Consider the following 24064-nt stretch of genomic DNA (forward strand, 5'->3'; position numbering starts at 1 on the left):
AATGCGTGCTGAGAGCATTCAGTTAGTATCATTATCTCATTTTTCACAGACGTGGCATTTAGGGTTGTTTGAATCTGAGCTCCTCATATGTAAATGAAAATCGACAAATTATGTTTATGCATATGCATTATGTGTGTTACTCAGCATTACACACACTGTACAGTATCAGTGTATGAATATGTGTCTGAGATCATCACGTATCTTAATTTCTAGCCTCCCACCATCTGTATTCAAGAATGTGTATATGTGGAATATAAAAACGAAACAAAAAACTGCAGGAACTGATTGGATTTTAAAAGCCTGTTATATTTGTGTGAGAGATTGGTAGATGCAGGCATTATTGTGTACTGTTCAGATTTGCTCAAGACAACTACACCAATCATTAAAATAGATGAATGGAGCTGAAGGAGAATCCCTTTCTAGGGGTGGAGTTGGTGTTTGACAGGAGGTTGGGGGGAGTGCTGAGCTGCAGCAGCTGAGTTCTGCTGTCACAGCACTTTTTCCTGGTCATTCCTCAAGACACACACACACCTTTACCACCACTGACTATAAAGAGTCGTCTAATATCAGTACCACTTTCGGTAATGTATTAACAGTAAACCTGCACTGCGGTACTGAGCACTGTGTTTTATTCAGTTTACATTCTCACACAAGAAAAGTACACTAATCCTCTGACAAGGGAGTTGCACGACTGCATTAAAGGCCCTGCCTGGGGTTTGCGGGTTTATGATGTTTTTTTTGACGTATTTTCATTAAATACCCTTTTGTTAATTTCACAGCATAAAAATAGCCTGTGGACTTCAAACAGTGTGTTCGGTTGTAAATGTCGAAGAGAGGAAAACCAGCTCAGCCCACACAGATTTCGTCACAGTACTGCAGTGAGCTCTGAATGCACCGCTCCAAACCCCATAATTCCACTGTGATTAATATCCAATTTACAGGCTACAGAGCTTTTCTCATAAGCTAGAGATCCTGGTGTGTGTTAGGGAGTTTATTCAGACCCATATACGGTGTCTGGTCAGCTACAGTCACGATTTATAAGGTGTTATAAAGCGTTTTCTTTATCTAAGGGTCATTTTTAAAAGACCCCCAATAGTCAACCATTTTATCAGGTAAACCTCATCTTTAAGCATCATAATAGCAATTTTATTTATGTGACAGTAATTTCTTCATGCTTTAAAATAGCTTGAATGTAACTCTACTACTACCTTGCCCCATTTAGTATACGCAGATCTATGAATATGCAAATTTGTCCCCCCCCACATGGACATGTTAATAACAATAAAAACTTGATTTTCATCACAGGCCTTTAAAAATATAATGAAACATTTAAAAGTGATTTATGAGGAGATGGTCCTCACTATTTTAAACTCTTTTAAAATGAGCCAAATGTCATTCCTAAAAAGGGACATTTCACAAGACTTAAAAAATGTAAGACTTTGGTGTCCCCAGAGTCCATATGTGAAGTTCTAGCTCAAAATACCCCATAGACAAATGGATTATAACATGTTAAAATTGCCACTTTTGTAGGTGTGAGCAAAAATGTGCCATTTTGGGTGTTTCCTTTAAAATGCAAATGAGCTAATATCTCCACTAAATGTCAGTGCCATGGCTGGAAAGTGCAGATTAAGGGGTAGTATTATCCCCTTCTGACATCACAAGGGGAGCCAAATTTTAATGAGCTTTTTTCCTCGCTTGCATAGAATGGTTTACAAAAACTAAGCTACTGGGTTGATCTTTTTCACATTTTCTAGGTTGATGCTTCTACCACTGGGGACCCAATTATAAATCCAAACCATGGAAAAAGTCAGATTTTATAGTGGGATGATACAGTGAATATTAATATATTAGCATTGAAACCCTTGAGTCTATAAGATTTGGAGAGTTCAGATGCGAAACCCGCTAAGTGTGTCTGGCTTGATTTCTTGTTACTTTGCATTTTTTAATCAGACTCTTAAAACCAGTATTTCTGAATGGCCTGAGGGCAGGATTTAGCAGATTTGACGCAAAAGTATTTGATAAACATATACTTGTCGAGAGCATTCGGTTACAATCATTATCTAATTTTTGATGGAGGTGGTGTTTGCCGTCTTTTGCATTTGAACTGTAGCTTCAAGCCTAAGGGCCAATCTCATTTCTCTGTCTTACCCCTTCCCTACCCCTTTGTCTTCTTCTTTCCCTTGCCCCTCGAAACCGAGTGAAGGAGAAGGTGTAAGACAGATTGTTCCTCTAAAAAATGAGACGCCACTCAATTACCATTTGCATCATCTTCCCTTGCCGCTAACTGGCTGCTACGTCAGCAGAGGCGACAAGCGTTGACATAAACAAAGAAGATGCTGTTGTCTTAGGTTGTGATATCAATTGCCTGAGCTAAGCTCGACAAATATTGCATAACTTGCTGTTCAAAACATTTAAAACCCCTTGAACATTTTATTAAAAGTATCATAAAACATGAGTGTCATAATATTATATATAATATAATATCAATTAAACTGCTGAAAATAACATTACTTACATTTGTGCAATGTTCAGCCATAAAAAATCTTCATGCCGGCACTGAGAAATTCCTACTTTAACGTTTACCCCCTCTTTCAAGTGTGGTCCTTATCACACTTCGTTTCAAGGGCAATGTATCCCTACGCCTTGGCCCTAGCCCTTAATCAAAATGAGAATAAGACACCACTTCCGAAGGGAAGGGGGAAGGGGAAGGGGTACGACAGAGAAATGAGACGCACACTAAGTCTACTTGTATGTTACTTACAGTTTATTATCATACAGTAGATAGCTGTTTTATAAAATCGTATATTTTTGTAAATAAGAATGTAAGGTGTGCTATAATCATGTTATAAGTCCAGCTGCTGTTATACCCACTTAATACCACGGGTCTGTTGAATGCTGTATTCTGATTGGCTGAGAAATGTTCCGTGGGTATGCATTAATTTCTGATAACCGCACACCTAACTTGTTAAATGTCTAAAAAATAGGCACCAAAGCAATATTTGTGGTAATCATGGTATAAGAGGAATAATTGAGTCCGGTCCTTTGAATTATTTGAAAATAATGCACACCCGCGGTGTAACGACAATCGTGCCGCATTGCACCTTGGGTGTGCATTATTTTCTTATAATTCAATGGCCCATCGTCAGTTATTCCTTACGTAACTGCTCTCATCTCCAATTCACAGAGATTGGAGTATTTTGTGCTCACCTGGCTCACAAATACAAATGCGCACATTATGATGTTTTTTTTTTAAGCATAAAAAGAAAAACTGAGGTTCCTTCATACACAAAACCAGATCTAAGCCAGATGCATTCATATTTATGCTTACCTGTGTGCACCCTTCAAGCTAAATAAAGGGTAATGGAAAATAGACACATTTCTCTCTTTCTGATTCTGTGTTGATTACTAATGAAGGTCGTCTGAGATGACCTAACTAAGTCTGATGATGAGCAACACACTGGGGTCCACTGGTGCTTCAGTCTTGAACAAACTAGCCAATCTCAGCTCACAAAATCCACTGTCACGTGTTAGCAACTCTCCACATGCGTCATTGCAGTGACCTTGGGGGGGGGGTCAATCTCTGTGTATGTTTATGTGAAGTCATACCTGTCAAAAGGGCATCTGAGAGGCCTGTCAATGTGCAGGTTATTCTGCACCATTGATAAATCAATTCAGCATTTACTTGCTCTGCAGGAGACTGCTTCCGCATGGAGAGAAAGAGGTGAATGTTAAGGTTCTAGATTGATGCTTTGGGGTTTATGGTTGTGAACCTTTTTTTTTTCTTTGATCATTCTGTCTATCATTTACATCTTTCACTAAGTAGTGATTTCTCTGTCATCCTTTGTTTATCGTTCATTTGACCAAGTCAGGCCTCATGTTTTAATAACAGATGTTTTGACGGCTCACTGCTAGGTTAAGTGGTTATGATTTTAACTACTTATGCTTAATGTGATGCATGTTTTAATATAGTGCGAGTAGGCAGGTGTGTCCCTATTAAAACAATGACCCCTTATACCTTTTGCATACTTAATCATGTTAAATTAAAGTAACAGTGTGTCATGCATTTGTGCGTGTATGCATGACTATGCATTTTGCCTGGGAGTTGAAGCTTACAATACTAGCTTTGAGCAGTGAGGTCTGCTTTCCATCCTCTGATGTGATTCCTTCTGATCTCTCTCTCTCTCTCTCTGAGTGTGTGTCACGTGGACTACATATGAGTATAAATATACTAATTGATTTCATTATATTGATTCTACATTTTGCTTTAGTGCATTGATCTTTTCATGAATGCATTTTGACCTCATTTCTATTATAGTTCAAGTCAAACTTGATCAATGTATTTACGCACAAACCCTCCGTTACAGGTGCCACTTTTGTCTTGTAATTTAGTTTAGTTTATTTCCTTCATTGTGTTTTAATCCCCTTTAATGCTCCCTCTCTCTCTCATCCGTTGATGTCTCTCTCTCCTCTAAATCTATCAACTGTCTCTCATACTAGAGAGACTAGAGTTTATGTCATCAACATTTCAAGATAGCATCTATTGAGGATTAGGATTACAATACTCTGCAATAATAAAGGACAGTTCTGTTTAGAAATGCTTTTTGATTGATGTGTTGATTTACACATGTGTTATTACACTGATTCTCTGGGCATTAGGTATATTTTAACACTTTATAACACATCGTTTAACACTTCATGCCTCTTGTTGTTTCACTTGTTTAGCAGCCAGATACATTACTTTACTTCAAAACAGATTTGTTTATTGAGGGTCAAAGGTCAGTCAGGCCCATGTTTTTAGTTTCACAGTTCAGCAGCCAAATACAGCACTTGTTGTACAGTGTAAGACTTTTTCTTGTCCCTCTATTAGATCAACAGAAAAACCCTATTTCTCTTTTCTCTGTCTGTATGAGTTAATTTTTAATGTTGAGTCATTTGGTGTGTACATGAGGTTGTGCTTGCGGTATTACTGTAGTGTAAATAATAGATGTTCCTGGTATTGAAACCCCAGTTGTTGCCCAACACAGCACACATTTCTTAGCAGAGACTGTGAACCAATGTTCGGTATAAATAATAAAGTTTTTAAGCAGATTTTATTCTTAAGACATAAGACACATCTTGAACTGGCTTTAAAAACAAACCAATTTCTATATACATGTTTTTTCTTAAAACATTTTATTTGGACGGCAAGATTCCAAAATAAATCCTTTTGATGTGTTATACAGTTACAAATACTTTGTTTCAAAAAGAGTTAATTTAGTCTGTTGGCCAATTCACTTACCAAAATTTCAGCATTACAGAAGTTTACATGAAGGGCCCTATTTTAACCGCATTGTCTAAAGCGCACAGCCAACCTCTAAATGGGCGTGTCCGAACCCACTTTTGCTAATTTAACGACGGGAAAAATGGTTTGTGCGCCTAGCGCATGGTCGAAAAGGGTTGGTCCTTTTTTTAATGAGGAATGGGAGTATTTTGGGCGTAACGTGCTATAAACCATCGAGAGTCTCAGCTCGCATCCCCTTTAAAAGCCAGTTGCGCTGGCGCTATGTCTAATCCCTATTTAGATGACGGACTTTGTAAACTGAAAAACTAAGCGGAGGAAGAAGATCCCCAGTTTAAGATTAATGTTAAATAATTAGAAAAGTTTTTCACGTGTATTGAAATTTTTATTTTTTATTAAAACCTTTAAAACCCGTTTTCTTTTAGTCATGGAAGTAAAAAAGCAGGCTTTTAATTGCTTTAAATGTATGGCTATCCAATAGCATAAAATTTTTTTACAAGTATGTAAGAAAAGGTTTGTACTTTAAAAATACTTTATTTGTAACAAACAGGAGATAAAGAATTTACAAACGGCTCTCCGCACCTTTCAGCACTTGGACAGCGTCAGTTTTTTTAAGCATTACTTAAAAATGTTTCTCACCATATCCATAGAGTCATCATATACAATAAATCCGTGAGGTAGTATTTTAAAAAAAAATATTTAAAAACAGATGCATTTGTTAAAAGCAAAGCATTTATTTACTTACCAGGCTGCAGGTGAAGCAGCTCTTTTTGTCTTCTAACGTCTCATAATTAGTCCTCATTTATGTCCAAGAGACTCAATAATAATCTTTTACATTCAATCCTTTAATCTTTCATATTAACATAGTAGCCTCAAAATAGCAACGTGCCAACAATGCGCCTGAACACACCTCGTTTTTAGACCAGAACGCCCATGGGCGCAAAAGGGGACGCAAATGCATTTGCTATTTAAACAACGTGGCGCTAAACGTGAAAATGATCATTGCGCAGGGTGGAAACTAGCAAAAGACACTTGCATCGCGCATTGCGCTGCATTGCGCCGGGTGTAAGATAGAGCCCGAAGAGTGTTTCCTTGTGTGAGTCATATTGTAACGACCCATCAAAATAAATAACATAAAAATATTGATTTGACAAAAATGCAGAATTTTTTTACAGTGTTGGTCAACTTGGTCAATGTAAAATACACCAGCGCACATACTTATGTACCTGAAAAACTATATGCAAAGGATTCAGTGCTGTGTGTTATTAATTGTTAATTGTGATTTGAGCTTTTCACCCTGTTAAAATGATGTAGTCTGAATAAAGACCCTAGAGCAACACTTGCACTCTTACACACACACACACATGTGGGTTGGTATATGTGGTTTATGGGGACATGAATAGCGTATAACGACATGTTTATTATGCTATAAACATTGTTTAATTGAACGTAACCAGAACAGGTTAAACGTGTGTGTGTGTGTGTGTGTGTGTGTGTGTGTGTGTGTGTGTGTGTGTGTGTGTGTGTGTGTGTGTGTGTGTGTGTGTGTGTGTGTGTGTGTGTGTGTGTGTGTACATTTTTCCAAATAAAAAAACAATTTTTATATAGTTTTTATAAATGCGGACATCCCCAAAGGGATGTTTTGCTCAAGTTAGTCATGTTTTGCTGACTTTTGGGTACAAATATAATGATGTAGGTACACACACACACACACACACACACACACACGCACAAACACAGAAAGAACTAAAATAATCATTCTTGCCACTCTGTTTAATTTCTTTAATAGTTTATTTATTTATTTTTATGACATATATTTATTTATATTATTTATATATATTTATATTATTGCTGCAATGGAGCCTTAATCAGTATAGACTCTCTCTGCCATTCCCATAGAGCTATAGATCTCCTGCCCGCATGCTGAAGAATACACCTCCAAAAAACTGGGTGCAAAAAGAAACAATGTGTCTTTACACAGCTCGTAACACTATCTAGCCATTCTAATGATGCATTATAACATGCCTTTGTCAGGAAATGCCCATAGTACAAAATCACATTTTTTTCTGTCCATTACAGAATAAATGCAAATTAAACACAATTATTATGACATATTTGTTTTTTCTTTTTGCAATCAATGTTTTTTTTTCAAATAATGGCAAAAGCTACACTTCAGCGTGTGAAATACATGAACATTGCAGTATTGATATTCTTAGATATGTACAGTAGTGCTTCAGAAGTTGATGAAGCAGTGGATTATGGGAGATTTGAACAGTGTGGACAATAAAGTCAGTGTCGATTTACATGTGAGTCTCATGGCCCTCCATTAAACGTGGGGGTGGTTATCAGAAGATCAATATTCATGTTTTCTCCTTGCCTTTTGTACGTTATGCCTATAGTATATCTATAAAACTATGCAGAAAGAGACGGAGAGATGAAATGAAAGAAAGAAAATAGGGGAGAGGCGTAGAGGAGTCTGTGCTGAGGTACAGTTTTAAACTTTGCTCTTTTGTACATTCACCATTCATCTTATTCTGGCTCTTCAGAAAGTGAGGGATGTCTCAGTATTAATAAGGAAAAATGTCAAATGTCTGCTGAACATCTCCCTCTATTGTCTCTCTAATCTCTCAGTTTTTTGTCTTTCTATCTCTTTAGACAACAGGCAACTCAAATTGATTTCATTTTTTAAATGTCTCTTTACTGTTGGAAGACTTGTTTAGGGGGCTGTTGTGTCAATGTGTTTTTGTACAAGCCTCCTGTTTGTTCCACAAAGTCTTAGGTTGAAAGAGATCAATTTTATTAACCAAAAATTATACTCGTTGACTCATGTTCTTTATCTTTACACCCTACCCCTTGCTCACCCAGTCTGAGCTATGCATAAAATAAGAAGTGTCAAGTATGCAGCACAGGGCGTGGCCGTCGCCTCATCAGCCACTCCCAACCTCGTCTAAGCCCCTCCCCTATTCGCTGTCAGACATAGGCTGATTCGCTAGATTGGGTGCGGCCCAAGTTGGGCACGGAGGATAGGTGTGACACATCCTTTTTCCGGATCTCACAAATGGACTTTCTACGAGCCTGGACGCCACGAATCGCTGCCTTGATCTTCCTCCAACCCAGGTGGTTTAGCTCAGCCAAATTCAGCACCACACAGATCCCGCTAACCGCAAACATGAACACAAGGAAAACCGTCTTCTCTGTGGGCCTAGAAACGTAGCATTCGACCTCCTTTACGCAGGGGTAACGGTCGCATTCGAACATGGCGGGAACATTGAATCCATACAAGAAGTACTGGCCAGCAAGAAAGCCAATTTCCAAAACGTTCCGGAACACCACCTGTATGACGTAGAAACGGGAAATGCCCTCCTGTTGACGCATCTTGTTACTTTTGGAGTACGTGACCCCCTGGGGAATGTTGGGAATATCTTTCAAATCCAGACAATCGCGGTCATCTTTGCCTTCCGGGTGCACTAGGATGCCGTTGATGTTTCGCATCTTTCGATTCACTCCGTGCCCGTGATCAATGTAGGGGCCGTGCAGAAGCGTGTAGGTGCGATCTTTGTACTTGGCAGACTGATGCACAGAATAAGTGATAAAACAGAGGCTAGGGGTGCAGACCAAGATGATCTGGAAAACCCAGTAACGGATATGGGAGATGGGGAAGGCTTTATCATAGCAGGCCTGGTTGCAACCCGGCTGCAGCGTGTTACAAATAAACATAATCTGTTCATCTTCGTACACCTTCTCTCCCACTATACCCACAATCAGGATCCGGAAAATCACCACCACTGTCAGCAGGATCCTTTGAGGGACAGGAGAGACAGAAAGAAGCAAGAAAGGAAAGGCAGTGGAAGAGAAAAAAAGCGAGAGAAAAAAATTATTAGTTTAGGGTTCAACAAAAAACAGCACAGTGTTAAATTGCATCTCTAATGTCACATACACGCACAAAATAGTCATTCCTATGGGAAAACAGCCTTCCCATTCAGATTTAAAGCTGAAGTGTGTCATTATTTTGATTAAAATACCTTTTATTCCTGTTCAATGTGCTGCGTAGATAATAATAAGTAAGCCAATCACAGTATGATTTCCAAGTAAAGTGTAAATTCTGTGACTCTGTCCTGCTATCAAAACCTCGCCGTGCTTGTTTAAGCATCGCAACTAACACACAAACACAGCGTCACTTGCAACCAATAGCTTATATTTGGAATGAGACAATTTGATTGTCCGACCAATGGCAGACTGAGGGGGGGGTGTTTAGGAAACTTAAGTCATTAGTTTTGCAGTTCCATTGGGTGATGCAGGTTGACGTTAGCGGTGCTCAAATTACGTGCTTCGGCTTTAATGTTATACTGCAGTGTAGAAGGATACATACGTTTTTTAAATATCTTTGTAGGCCATTCAACTTCACATTCATTCATACTTTATATGTGAATGTGTGCAGGGACATATTCCCTGATAACTGGGGCAGTCACTGCATCAAGGCCATCAGAGTATAAAGAAAGTGTTGGGGTGCATATGTATGCTATTTTCAGTCTCATCTCTGTTCACAGTGGAAAAATGAATTGGTGCTCTGGATTCATACCACGCATAAATATAGACACAAGCGTACACTCAGACACACCCGATGTCTGTAACAGATAAAAACAAAAGGGATTCGTGTGACCGAAATCTGGCAACCACACAGAAAGTTCCACACACTAATGATGTTGTGTAATATAATGAAAATTCTTCCTTTTACTATTCATGCACAACTGGTGCTCACGTGAGCATGCCATTTAGAGCGAAACATCTCCACCCTTCTATTGCACACGCACACATCTTCAGAGCTCTTCAGCAACCTATCTTACAGATGTAGCCCGAACACACAAATCTGCCTCACACGCACCTACACACACTTGTGCTGAGGATGTCCTTCACTCATGGTATTAATAACCTTGCTCCTGAGCCAGCCATGACGTCATCCTATGCAGTCTGGTCTTGATGCATGAGCACATACAATTGCATGCACATGCACCCATTGTTTGAGCTTTGAGCTATAATGTTATTAATTTAAAGTCATATGGTCCATAAATCAATATTTGCAATTTTTTTATGCATTTTATATTGTACATAAATTATAATCATACAATTGCTTTAATTTTTAGGCTACTATACAAAAATGCTGGGTTATTTTGGGTCAAAAAGTGCCAAGCCCAGCAGCTGGGTTATAGATAACTTTAAAAAAATATATATTTGACCAAACAATTGGTTTAAATAACCAAGCATTTTGGGTTGAAACAAACCAGCATTGGTTAAATTTTAAGCCATCTTGATGGGCTTGTATCTTTTTGACCCAACGTTCAAATGAGAAAGGAATAGCCTTGAGTTTCTTATTTTCAGTATATTGGGGTAGATTAGCTTTGTGGTTGAATACCATTATGTACCATAGAGCAAGACACCCCACATTTATATATGCTCATGTCTACACTCTAAAAATACTGGGTTATTTTGGTTAATTTTAACCCCAAATTTTGGGTTGTTTAAACCCATCATTGAATCAAATAAAAAAAATCAATGGCTGGGCTCGTCCCTTTTTGACCCTACGCTGAGTTGAAAATAACCCAATATTTTTTAGATTGTGTTATTTAACACCATGTCATTAAGACATGTATATGTGTAAAAAGGTTGTAAAAACTATTTCCCCAGCCCATAGTTATATGACGTTAAATAAAGTATAAATAATTTGTTACACTATAGTATTATTCTATAATGTATATTTTTTATAATGAAATTGTATACTATTTTTACCATAAAATAAAACTATGGGTACTCCAGTCAAAACATAATTGTGCCAAGAAGCCTAGCCTGGTCACAACAGACTGCAGTCCAGCAATGTGCATATGTATTTAACCAGTTGGCATCTTTGAGAGTGATAAAGACAAACAGGTTTGGCTTGCTGTTCACAATGGAGAAGCTCCAGCACAAGTTCCCCTTCTGGAGTTTATTAGAGTAAAGGCTGCGAGTGATGACAGAAACATTTTAATAAGTCGTTATTGTCCATTATTTGAAATTATGACATTTATTTTTAATGATTATTAATTAACAATTTAAGACCCATCGAGTTTGTATTTTGTAGATCACAACTTTCGCGTGGGAACTGGCAAAGGTTGTGATCTAGAAAAAATAAATAAATGAGGCCCCTGGTCTTAGGAGGTGCCATGAGCCATGTTTGCCAGATACTTTTATCATAAACCCCTTTGAAGCGTCTGCAGCAGGCAAGTTTTTTGAGATGTCGCGTAATACACATAGGTTGACATGACGCATCAAATATTTTTACATGACGGACTACATTAATGTTGTGACGAACTTTGCATTGTGTCCCCTCGAAAAAGATGTCTCCGGCCTCCACTGATTGTAAATGGGTCTCAGAGAACATTATACAAGTGTGCAGTTCATGACACCTTAAAGCAACACTATGCAGTTTTTTACCTTTAAATAATGTCTCTAAAATTATTTCAGTGATAGAACAACTTTTAACTGGACAAATTGTACTTTTGCTGCAACCTGAGCAGCCTCCTAGCTGCTACAAGCACACTCTGAAAGTGGCGGTGGAGGGTAGAGCACACAGCCCCTACCCTCCCCCTGCCTGCAGAAGAGTGTCTGATACCAGGCACTGTTGCGCTTTTCAACCACATGAGGGAGCTGTAATACATTTTTACATGAAAACTACATAGTGTTGCCTTAAATATGAACTTACTGTAACTCAGTCATTCCTTATTACATTTTATTGGCATTTTATAATAATAATAAATGGAAGGTCACAAATGTAACTTTGGGAATTATGGTGTGACAAAAGAAAAACTGTTATAATTTAGCATCTTGAAATTAGCTTTTGCATTGAATATCAGCGCTGTCCTTCCGAAAGCTTGTATGTCCAAATTCACTCTTTTTCAAGAAACAGAACAAACACTGTATTTTTTATTGATTACACACTGTGTTGTCTAAGTTGACAAGCACTTTTAATACTTTTAATTGATGAAATATTTGCAAAACCCACTTACAACCCACTTAAAAAATTAAATTCACAAAATATGGAGATACAAGGTTTCGGAAGGACAGCGACGATATTTAAAAATGTACTGTTGGCATTTTATCAAGCAACGTCTTGAGGTATCATCCTGAGATGGTTTTTGGGATCTCTCTTCATTTTTAAAAATGCTTTTTTTGAATAAATGAAACAAATATGTTAGCATTATATTTATATTTTTCTATACAAAACAATTTTAAACATTTAAGCCTATTCCTGCAGATCAAAAGGCTTTTTAAGATCATCAGAAACATTTCATTAAAGTCACCCTAAACTTTTGAAGGGTTGCCAACTTTTGCTATAAATGAATGTTTGTAATCTGGTTGGTTTTGTTTAGGGCTTGCTTAGAACTTTTTTCTTGAATAAATGTTTAAAATCTCTTCAATAGGCCTACTACTAATAAAAAACTTCTGGAAGCAAGGCAGAAACAAACGTAGCTGCAGGCAAAGTGCTGGGAAAAAATGATTTCAGCCATTGCTGTAAATCCATGGCTTGGAGGCTAACAGTTAGCATTGTTTTTTTCTGAATTAATGGACATATGGTGAACATTTGCACTGTGCTAAGTAGGACAGTTACGATTCTCGATGAAAGTCAACGACCCTTTACTGTAATTGAACAGCAAACAATGTTTTAAATGACAGACAGCGTAACCTTTCCATAATATTAAGTTTATGTAAAATATGAAGTGATTAACGTTAGCTCTTTAGGTTTGTATCAATGGCTAAGGATCCTGGTGGGACTTTAAATTAGCAGCACATCCCCCACTCCCTGCTGCCGTTACTATAGCAACCACGTAGTGAACCACTCAGCACTCTCCACTGTACCAGAAAAAAAGAGAGAGAGAGAAGGATAAAGAGGGAGGGAGGGGTGATTGATAGAATATTGGGAAAGAGAGGAACAAGCAGAGAATGAGAGAGAGAGAAAGAGAAAAAGTGGACAAAGCAAGGGCACAGGAAAGAATGAATGTTCATGTAAAGACAGAGGTAGAATGAAAGAGTGTAAGAATAGGTAACACTGAGAAATATAGGTAAAGAGACACATCAAGGTGAACCGTAGGGAAGATATAAAGGGAAAGATGAAAGGCAGAGATAGACAGAGAATAGGAAGGAAGGAGGGTGGAGGACACAGACAGATGGGCTGAGGAAGAAGCAGAGCAGCAGTAAGACAAATCAAGAAATACTGAGAAACAGATGGAGAGAGAGAGGACCGGGAGCAAATATTGAGACTCACAGCATATATTTGAAGTGAAACCACTAAAGGACTCATTATACAGTAGCCTACCTGATCTTTGTGTGGGGGGGTTTCTTTGCATCAGTAAGTGCAGAAACACACCTCATAGTATGCCATTGTACTGCAGTGTAATTTACAGTGGTTTGAGCGTGTTTGTGTGTGTGCACAACCAGCTGGAAAGGTGTATAATACATCAATTCTCCATTCTGTGTCATTCTATATCATGTTGTATAAACAATGTGTTTGCATTGAAAATTCCAAAATATTAAGTGCAATTAAAAAATTAAGTACACTGATGGTCCATTCATTCGGACGAAAAATTAAGAGTGGAACGCTGGACAGCTCATACGCTCAACAGTCGCAGTTTTGCTTACGTGGGTCTATCAGAGATGCTGTTAGAGCAAAGTTCACCTACGAAGACCATTATGCTTCAGTTTGACAGTGACTGAGCTTATGTTGGGCAAAACAGAAAACACTGACATTGAAAGAACGATGAGCAAATTGTTTTTCATTGACTGGAATTGTGTTATATTTTGTTAGTAAAACATATTCATACACTAGATGGGTCTCCAACATTGTTCCTGGAGGGCATATTTTAGTTCCAACCCTACTCCAACACACCTGTCTCTAATTTTTAGATAGCCCTGAACAAAGCCCTTCAGGAAGAAAGTTCTGACACCGGATGTCCAAAAAGCTCAGCCGTCACGTAATTCATGACCTCAGATATTTCCTTGAAGGTCATAGTGAGCCATTGACTTAGGCAAAGAGCTGTGATTTTTTAATTAGTAGTCAAAAATGCATTGATTTACAATATTTATATATCACACCAATATGTGTAGGCAGTAGTTCTATCAACAATAGATAGATTTTTGACAAATAAAATCCAGTAATATGGGAAGATTAGTGTGGTCAGCTGCTGGTATGTGCCTTGTTAACATGTTTTACGCTGCCTCCAACAACTTTAAAGCTTTAAAATGCATCACACTGTGTAGTATGTAAGCTTATAATGTTTGTGCATGGTTATAATATACAATTAACTGTGTGCCTGTTTGATTTATTAATATATAAAGAACAAGATTTTTTAAAAAAGACTCATAAGGCACGTTTAATTTATTGTAAATTATAATAATACAACTGGCTCAGTGTCATTTTCTTTTTGTTGTTAATATGAAAATCTGATGGGAGATGCTGTCTTCATCACTTTCAATTATTATGAATCCCTGAACGTATTAATATAATATGCATTTTATTAATACAAGTTATTAATACATACACTTAAAAAAAATGATTCATTCAATTTACTACATTTTTTAAGGTAAATGGTTGCAATCAATTTATTAGGTTATATTTTTGTTTAAATGTAGCTTAAATAAATTGTTAGCAACCACTTACCCTAAAAAAATTGAGTAAATTGAATTTTTTTCAGTGTAAATTTATTGCAAAATTACAGTGCCAAAACACTCCAACCAAGCGTTTTATGCATAAAAATGCACTTTGTACCGCCATCACGTTTTATAGCCTCTCTAATTACACATGGATGAATAATCCATGATCCGCAATTACTGTAAAAAAAAAAACTGTTCCATTGGAGTGAATGGAGTTGCCGCAACTCTGTTACTAAAGGGCTCTGGCCCTGAACAACTTAATTAACCAGTCCAGGTGTGTTTGATTGGATTTAAAACTGAAATCTGCAGGTGCCCTCCAGGAACAGGGTTGAAGACCCATGCACTAGACAGTAAGTAGAGGAGAGCAGGGGCGAAAGTACTTAATTCAGAAAAACTTAATTTTAAAAGATAATGTTTTAGACAGAGATATACTCACAAGTGTATCAATACCAGGTGGAATTTTGAACAAATGTAAAACGACTTCTGTATAATTTCACTTTGAACACAGGTAGCGCATTGTTATTTTTGACCCTGACAGCAGGGACGAAAGTAACACACAGGTGGATCAGAAGTAACACAACAAAACAAGATAGATTTTTGTTTTTATTAAATATACATGACTATGACCTCATTAATATGTAACTGCAAACTTTTTTTGTCATTTATCTTTGTAAAAAATAATGAAATTACATTTTTATTTAAAATTTCAGTTTTATCAAATGCTTCAAAAGCAACCAACAGTACAAACTTAAATTGTTCAGAATAAAACATTTCAACAGTTTGAACACTATGTAAATGAAATGAAATTAGAATAATACAACAGTATTAGCAGCAGGACAAAAGTAACACCCTGACAGGATCTCTTCACATTTAAACTCGATTTACTTTTATTTTGAAAAACTCAGAGAAGTAAAACTTCAGGATGTGTTAGAGCACTAAATAACCTGTAGATTGATATTGTAACACATGAAATGAGAAACACAACATGTTATAAGAAAAAAATGACCGCTTTTGGAATTTACTTATCATGGTTGAAAACACCTTTCTGGATCTACACGTGGAAAACGATGAGTAAATAATGCGATATTTGTCAGCTCTGTCAGGGGTTTGTGTGTTAAACATGCTGTCATAGTTTGGGATGCAAATGTTATCAGGGCTGGGAGAAAATCGCTTTGTTACTTTCGTCCCACGTTACTTTTGTCCTGGTTCTCCCCTACATACTGCAGTGCATAGTGTATGTCACAGGACACCGCTTTTGTTATTCCTTCTTTCCCAAGCATTCATCACACATTTACCTGCCTAACTAAATGGGTACATACCATAGACCTCCACTGTTTTTACATAAAGCTAATTAATTATAATTTTGACCTCTCATTCCTAAAAAGAGATTTTAAAATATACATTTACAGTTTTTAGATTATTTAAGAAATCCACACATCCCACAACTAAATGCCAAAGACTTATATTTATGATAGAACAAAATAACACTAATAGCATCCTCTTCTGTATTTGTAAATAATTTAAAAAATAAACAAAAAAGCTTTCAGAAATCTTTCTCTCTCCATAGCATAACAAACCCATCAGACTTGCACGCTCACCTTCAAAGTTTACAAAAATGTCCTTTTAGGAAAGCATTTACTAACATAAATGTATTTATAGTTGACTATCTTCTCCCATTATAAACAGCTGACCTGTGTTGTGCGCCCTAGTATGTCGATGTCTCTCACAGCTACAGGTAAAAAGCAACATCTTTTATTTTGTATCATGATGGGAACCAATGATTACATCCCCTAAAAGTGACCCTCACACAAACCTCTGCATGTCTACGTTTCAGAAAGCCTTTCAGATTTCCATTATCTCAAATTATTCAGTATGTTTAAAATGATTTCCTTTACTGGTGCCCAAATGTAGGTGATTGTAAAATAACTGAACCTGCAGGCAGATGCGCACACACATTTATTCAGGTATACAAATTAAGGACATAGGCACAGATATGCATTTGGGAATCACTCTGGAGGTTCACCTCACATGCTCGCTTTCTTTCTTTATTTCTCTCTCTCTGACTGTCAATGAAAAAGCTTTGACAAAGACGCACCTAATGCCCTATATCCTGAGGAAGTAGATACGAAACAAAAATATATATTCCCTGAACCAAACAACTTAAAAGACAGCATTAACATTTTGTCTTTGCATACGCACATGCATACAAGATTATGAATCATGATTCTATTTAGAAATGAAGATTTCAGGTAAATTTCAGCTCGATTAGTTGCTGACAACAAAAAGTTTAGTGAAATGGATAAAGAGTGTACATTATGATTTCTCCTGACTGCTCTGTCCAGACAGAACGGGGAGAAGTATAGATTACAATGTTGTGACCACTCAAAACTACTGCAGGAAGAAAATATTGACTAGTTGAAACCAAAACAGCTATCGGTTTCACCCACACATATACAGCTTAGCAAAATGCTTGCTTGTCTTTTCGCTATACCGTAGGATCATTTAGGTAAGAGAGCGCTGACGCTATATACACAGGACAAGATTTTTAGAGGAGAGTCGCATTCACCCGAGGCTTAATGAGTAGACATATAGACATTAGTGCTCACAAATTTGTCTAAACACAATTAAGCATAAGAAAGAGAACAGAAGGCGTGTGTGTCAATGCTAATAAAGATGGAAACTAAAACTGACTGGGAAATTCTCTAAGGTGCGGCGTGTTTGTCGGTTTGTGTGTTCCAAGGGATCAGCTGATGAATGATAGTAGATGCTTTATTCATCGGTTTTATTCATTCATTTATTCATTTGGTTGCTGTGAGTGCTTGATCAGACCTCAAAGGAACAGAGAAGAGGAACCTGCTGATTATCTCACACAGATACAGAGGCACACAGGCTACATAAGCAAACCTGTGTTTTCAAAAACACAAACAACACTGCAATGGAAATTCCAATAGAGCTTTAGATTTTGAAAACAAAAGGTAAACAAATGTGTGTATTTTTTGTGATGGGCTACCTTATGATGGGGTACTTGTGAGCAAGTCTTTGTGTAAAATCCTCAACTAAAAATAAACTTTCACAAATGAAGTAAAAATATTTGTAGAGTTTGTTTCCAAAACGAGATAAAAACTTTGAAAAATCTTGTTCCAATTAATATCAATCAAACTAAAAAATACAGCTACACTCATTCACAAATTATTCATTAGATTAACTCAATAAAATTGTTGGCAGGATTTCCATCCAATGTGAATGTGTACCCCTAACTCATAAAAAACTGCTTTACACAATAAAAATATATTGAGTTAGTCCAACTCAATTTAAAGTAAATGGCAATGCTCAATTAGTTGCCTCAACTCAATTAACTGTAGTCTGAATAACTCGATTTGTCGTAGTTTGAATAACTCAATGTAGTGTAGTCTGAATAACTCAATTCTGTTATTTTATATAAAAGGTTTTATGTCATACTAATTAGAATAAGCACATGTTAGCATGCTAATAATAATAACATATGATACTTTGGATGAGCATGTGAGAAGAGACTGATCTCCAAACAGGCATTAACACAGTTAGAACTCATTGAGAGAAATACGTCACATTAACCTAACCACAAGCGCCACTCTTCTGCACGATGGTAACCAAACAATTTGAAAAAAATATAACACAACGCTTCTAAATCAATAAGATAAACGGAGATTAAACACTAGTAAGTCTTTCTCTTTATTTAAAAATGCATAAAACAACACTTCATTAAAAAAAAAACTTTCCAAAAGCAGTTGCATGCAAAGCATACTGGGAAATTATTTTTCCAGAACCCAAACTCAAACTAATTGTGTTAACGCAATTAAAAAAAATTAATAAATTATAGTACATATTCATTTTGTGTTAGACTAATTAAATATATATACTTATTGCTCTTAATGAGGTATTTTAAATTAATTGAACACAATTTTTATGTGTCATTTCTAAGAAGGGCTTGAATCATTTTTTGTGTGTGTGTAAGTAGCACAATAAAAACATTATAAAATAATAAAAAACATGTTTTGACAAAAATATCTCTAAAGTTGTCTTGTTTTGGAACCAAACTCTTCATCTGTATAATACAATCATTTTTTAGTAAACATAATTAGCTACAGTATACGGTAAAAAGTGAAAAGTTGGATAAAAAAATTAAATTGGTAACACGTTAAAAAATGCAGTTTTAAAATTTTTCACTTGTTCAAAGTTGAAAACTTTTTTGTTGTTACCAATTGGAGTATTATTTTAGGCCGATCCAACTTTTCACTTTGTACAGTATATATATAAACATCTAAATGTATTTTATATAAAAACACAATGCATTTAGCTGAACTTAGTGTAATGTTTGCAATTTTTTAATTGGAATTCTTCAGTTGAAATAGTACAATTAAAAGGAATGATGGTAGAAATTTGTCCACAAACATATAAATCTACTCAAAACAATCCAAAGTGCATCATAATTGAAAATCATTTTATAAATAAAGTAAATGCAATTCTAAAACGGCAAAGGTTTTCTGTAGGGTTTACGGGTTGTGGTTAGGGGATAGAAGGTTGCCATTAAGACGATCTATGTAATGCTGGGTACACACCAAAAGATTTTTTACATCTTATAAGATTTTCAAAATGTGATAGAAACATGAGGATAAAAAAATCCTAGATTTAACCGTTTTGCTCCTATAGTGTGTGGTGTGCCGTGATGTGTGAAAGACAGGATACCACACACAAACAGATTTTCAACCAGTGTCTCGAATGTGAACACATGAAATCTCACAAAATCTCACAAGACTTCAGAATAAGCATGGCGGATGATATTCAAAAAATAATTTCTATATTCAAGGAAAAAGAAAAGGGTTTGGGTGAAGTCTTAAAGACGGCGGGAACATGGTCCATCTCTGTTGTTCGCATAAACTTCACTTTGTGCTGCGCCATGACTGCTCCATCTTCCGTCATCTAGCTTTCTGATTGGATATTGCTTAGTTTCATGTGATAATCTTGAGCGTGCACGTGTTTGTCCTCGGGGTTCATGTTTAATGTTTACAATTCGCGTTCATAAAATCTTATAAGATAATCTGTAGAACCATCAAGATAATCGGGACACAGCTAGGATTGTCGGAAGGGAGGAAATCGGCCCCAAATCAGCCCGATAATCTTTTGGTGTGTACCCAGCATAACACAATTAGTTAACCTAAAACACAAAGTAATACAATCCTGTCATGTCTGCTTCTGAGTATGTGAGACATCCAGTGATCGATTCAAGTAAAGTGATTGACTGCTGGTTAAAGCAGTCAACTGATGTCTAATCAACTGAGGTGAAAACGATTTACTTTAATAGGTTTGAGGGTCATTAGATGAAAAAACCTTTTAAGAGGTCTGAGAGCCTGATATCCATATAACCATCATGCAGCTTGTGTTATCTCTCTCTCTGTGTAGAAAAATGCATATTTCTCATATACCCGAGTGCCCTGCGCACACTCTTACATGCCCTTTGTGCCACACACACACCTCACAGAGAAGAGAAGGACGTGCCCTTGATGTGGGGCTACCTGCCGTTAAGGTTAATGAGCACAGCAGAGAGTAGTGCTTACTCAAGTCTGACGCACACAAACATACACACTTCATGATGACACACACTCCAGTGTTTGTGTGTTGATGAGATAGTAACCTAATACCCTGAATTTGTCAATATTTTTTATAACAACCATTAAGTAAAAGCTATGCTATTCTTAATGTTTTTATTAAAAGCACTTCTTCTTGGCGTCTGAGTCTTAAAAGCCCATCATGCAGAGTATTGATCAGTAACCACTGACAGTTAACTCAGCATCAAAGAGAGGGAGAGTGTTGTGTGGGTTGCCTTCAGTTCAAGCTTATGCTCACATTTCTATCAATTACCAAACACTTTGTGAAAGGAATCTAATTAACTAGGTTTTATTTCATCTAGGATACTTTTAATGCACTTTAAACAAACACATAGACAAAGAAAACCCTTTTATGTGCAGTATATGTGTATAGGTAAATGATGCATATATGTGTAGGTGAGGCACATATATGCATGTGAGGTGCATACTGTCTGTCTGTGTGAGGCATATGTGACCCTATCTGTGAAATCCAGACTAAAGTCTCATGATTGAAGAATTATTTTTATCACATTATTCATGGACTTACTCCATATTAATGATATCAAGTTCACTCCATGTTCTTTATATTATATAGGATTATTTGATGTAAACAAAACAGACAAAAAAAATGACTTTAGCTTGGTTCTGGGTCACACATGCGCATGTAAAGTGTGTATGTACAGTATATGTGTGCTGCACTGTAGCTCTAACCTGCCGATCATAGTAGAGTGCTGCTGCACCGCAGCCTCCAGCAACCTCTCCAATATAGTCCACTCGCCCATGATGCCTCGCTTATGGCTCTTACGCTCCTTCTGACCTTCAGCTGGAGGAATCACAACCTCTGCCCTCGGCAGCTCTCCCAGGGTCCCTCTATTGACCTTTGATCGGGTTCTCTGGCTCCTCCCCAAAGCTGCAGCTGTCTGCGTCCGTCCGCGTGCGTTTCTGCGTGTGTGTGTCAGGGTAGCGCTCTAGTGCGGAGATGAGCTACTGTAGCATCTGCAGCAGAAAATCTGATGATGCTGAGGCACAAAGACTTTAACCATACTGCATCTCTCTCTCTCTCGGTCTCACACACTGCCCTTATTTTCTCGTTCGCCCTTCCTCAATATCTTCTTTACTATCTCTCTCTTTTAGGGTTAAGAAAGCTTTAGTTTCGCTTGCATATCTGACCTTTTTTACCTTTACTTAACACACAGACTACAATGCATGATCACACTTTCTCACACACACACTTACACACTTGACGGTGCTCTTTTCCTATTAGTTGAGCCAAATGGTCGCAGAACACACATGTACACGCTGTACCAGATGATGCAGCTCTCTGAATGTCATAGCAACGCCTGAGCGCACCCTCACACACACACACCGCTGTGTGGTCCAGTGTGCAGCAGCAGCAGCAGCAGACGAGAATCGTCAAGGTTACATCCGCTTGAACGATGAGCCTGTGGTCATGTCTGCGGCAAAGGACTCAGTCCTCCGCAAACGTCTTCTTTCTCCCCCTCACTCTCTTCCTCTCTACACCTTCCTCCGTTGCATTCGCCTTTGTGCTGCACTGCTGTTGCTGCTGATGATACCTTTCCCTCCGCTCCTCCTCCTCTCTCTTTCTCTCTTTCCCTCTCTCTCTCTCTCTCTCTCTCTCTCTCTCTCTCTCTCTCTCTCATATGCTGTAAGCATGCCACCCTCCCTCCATACCAGACCTGCTCTCCTCTCCCCTATTCACTCTCTCTTTAAATGTATTTATCTCTCTCTCATTTCAGGATATGGGGTGCAGGAGTAAAACCATTGTTGATTTTAATGAACTATAGCTATAAGTAGGTGTGTGGTTCAAATCTAAATTCGTCTTTGACAGATTTGTGCCTGAATTTTACCCCTTGATTGAGAAATGAGCTTTTCATTCAGCTTGGGTTGGTGTCAAGAGGATTATTGGGAAATTATTGGACACTGCCTGCCACATCATCTCTCCTTTACCCCTATTTGGGGTCTGTTAAAATTCACACCCATTCTGCTCATCTTTTGCATCGTAAAGTTCCTATTGTGCACTCATTGGGTTTGTTTTACTACATCCTATCTTTCTCTCTCTTTCTCTTTCCTCAATCATCTAACTGTCTATCGCTTCTGACGGCTGCATTTATTTGATTAATATTTCGTGTAGATCGCCCCCACCCCCTGCAGGTTTCCTCACTTCACCTCTGTCATGTGACTCAGATTGGGGGTGAAAGACAGAATGAGGGAGAGATGTTTAAATGCTTGATATACAATCATTTCAATAAAGCACCTACTCAAACGGTTATTTAAATAAATGGATACTTGACTTTGTTTCGTGGCTGCATTGTGTTTATGTGTGTGTCAGTGTCATGGCAACACTGTGTATAATTACATTAGTGTTGTACTGCACAGAGGGGAGAGGATTTTACTGTCCACACAACCAAGCAGCCATTAACCTTTCTTGCACTGTCAATGCCTGAGTGACTCTGAAATAAAATGGTTGATCAGCGATGTCATTTTCAATGGGGGCGTTATGGGTAAGGGCACACTGACTTTGGCTCTGTCGGGTGTTTTTGTCTTATAATTCACATTGTATGAGAACACTTAATATGGATATAATATGGATGAAGGAATTTGTGGTGGATGTTTGTAGCTGTAGGGCGGCACGGTTTTGGGATTATAGGTTGACAGTATTGGTAGATGTGTAGGCTTGAAGGCAAGAGACACAGGTGTGTCATCTGTGACCTAGAACATCTATTTCTCTATCACACACACCATCACATTATATAAACATGGATGAACGTGGGGTGTGGAATGTCTTCTCATATAAACGTGCCAATTCAGCAGCAATAAAAAAAACCGCAACATGTACAGCCAACGTATAGTCCCTTCGATTCTATAGTTTTGTGTCTTTTTCAACTGCACAATTTATAGGGTTTGAACCAACAACCTTTTAATGACAAGCCTTTAGCCCCTACTTTACACAACCCTTTGGAATGACTAAGATGTCTTGGCCAATAATGGGGAAGTTGTAGTCTGGTGGTTAGAGAGTGAGATTTCTAACCCGAGAGTTGCTGGTTTGAGTCTCACGATTGGCAGGTTGTGACTGAGGTGCCCTTGACCTTAACACTAATTACTCAGTGCGTGCGTGCGTGCGTGCGTGCGTGCGTGTGTGTGTGTGTTTCTTCACTATTTACTTGATGGGTTAAATGCAGAGGTCACATTTCAAGTATGGGTTATTGGCAAATACTTTACTTTCATCTTTCACTTCATAATGCTTAAGACCTGCTCACTATACGTTTTATATAAATACCCTCTATACGTTTGATATAAATACCCAATATGATCTCATGAGAATACATATGTATTTTGCTACCAAGTCTCATGTAGATGCATATAAATAGCATGGAGTGTGAAAATTGTGCAATGCATACCCCAAATTCCAATTTGGCGTGCATATGATATGCAAGTCCTCCCCATTCACTTAAATGGAAAAACA

General features: G+C 37.5%; 1 protein-coding gene across 1 annotated transcript; it reads right to left on the minus strand.

Moving 5' to 3' along the window:
• Nucleotides 1-7050: 7050 nt before the first annotated feature.
• On the minus strand, nucleotides 7051-22179 carry gjd1a (gap junction protein delta 1a). The gene is made up of 2 exons (XM_065267236.2): nucleotides 21292-22179; nucleotides 7051-9077 (listed from the first exon to the last, which is right to left on the minus strand). The coding sequence occupies exons 1-2, from the start codon at nucleotides 21360-21362 to the stop codon at nucleotides 8249-8251; spliced, it is 900 nt and encodes a 299-aa protein (XP_065123308.1). The 5' UTR covers nucleotides 21363-22179; the 3' UTR covers nucleotides 7051-8248.
• Between the last annotated feature and the right edge of the window lie 1885 nt (nucleotides 22180-24064).

The sequence above is a fragment of the Paramisgurnus dabryanus genome, chromosome 5 (genome assembly GCF_030506205.2).
Source record: "Paramisgurnus dabryanus chromosome 5, PD_genome_1.1, whole genome shotgun sequence".
Classification (NCBI taxonomy): Eukaryota; Metazoa; Chordata; class Actinopteri; order Cypriniformes; family Cobitidae; genus Paramisgurnus; species Paramisgurnus dabryanus.

Coding starts and splice junctions, on each gene's coding strand:
- gjd1a (XM_065267236.2), bottom strand. CDS start 21,362: ATGGGCGAGTGGACTATATTGGAGAGGTTGCTGGAGGCTGCGGTGCAG. Junction 9,078..21,291: donor CACTCTACTATGATCGGCAG/GTTAGAGCTACA, acceptor TGTCCCTCAAAG/GATCCTGCTGACAGTGGTGG.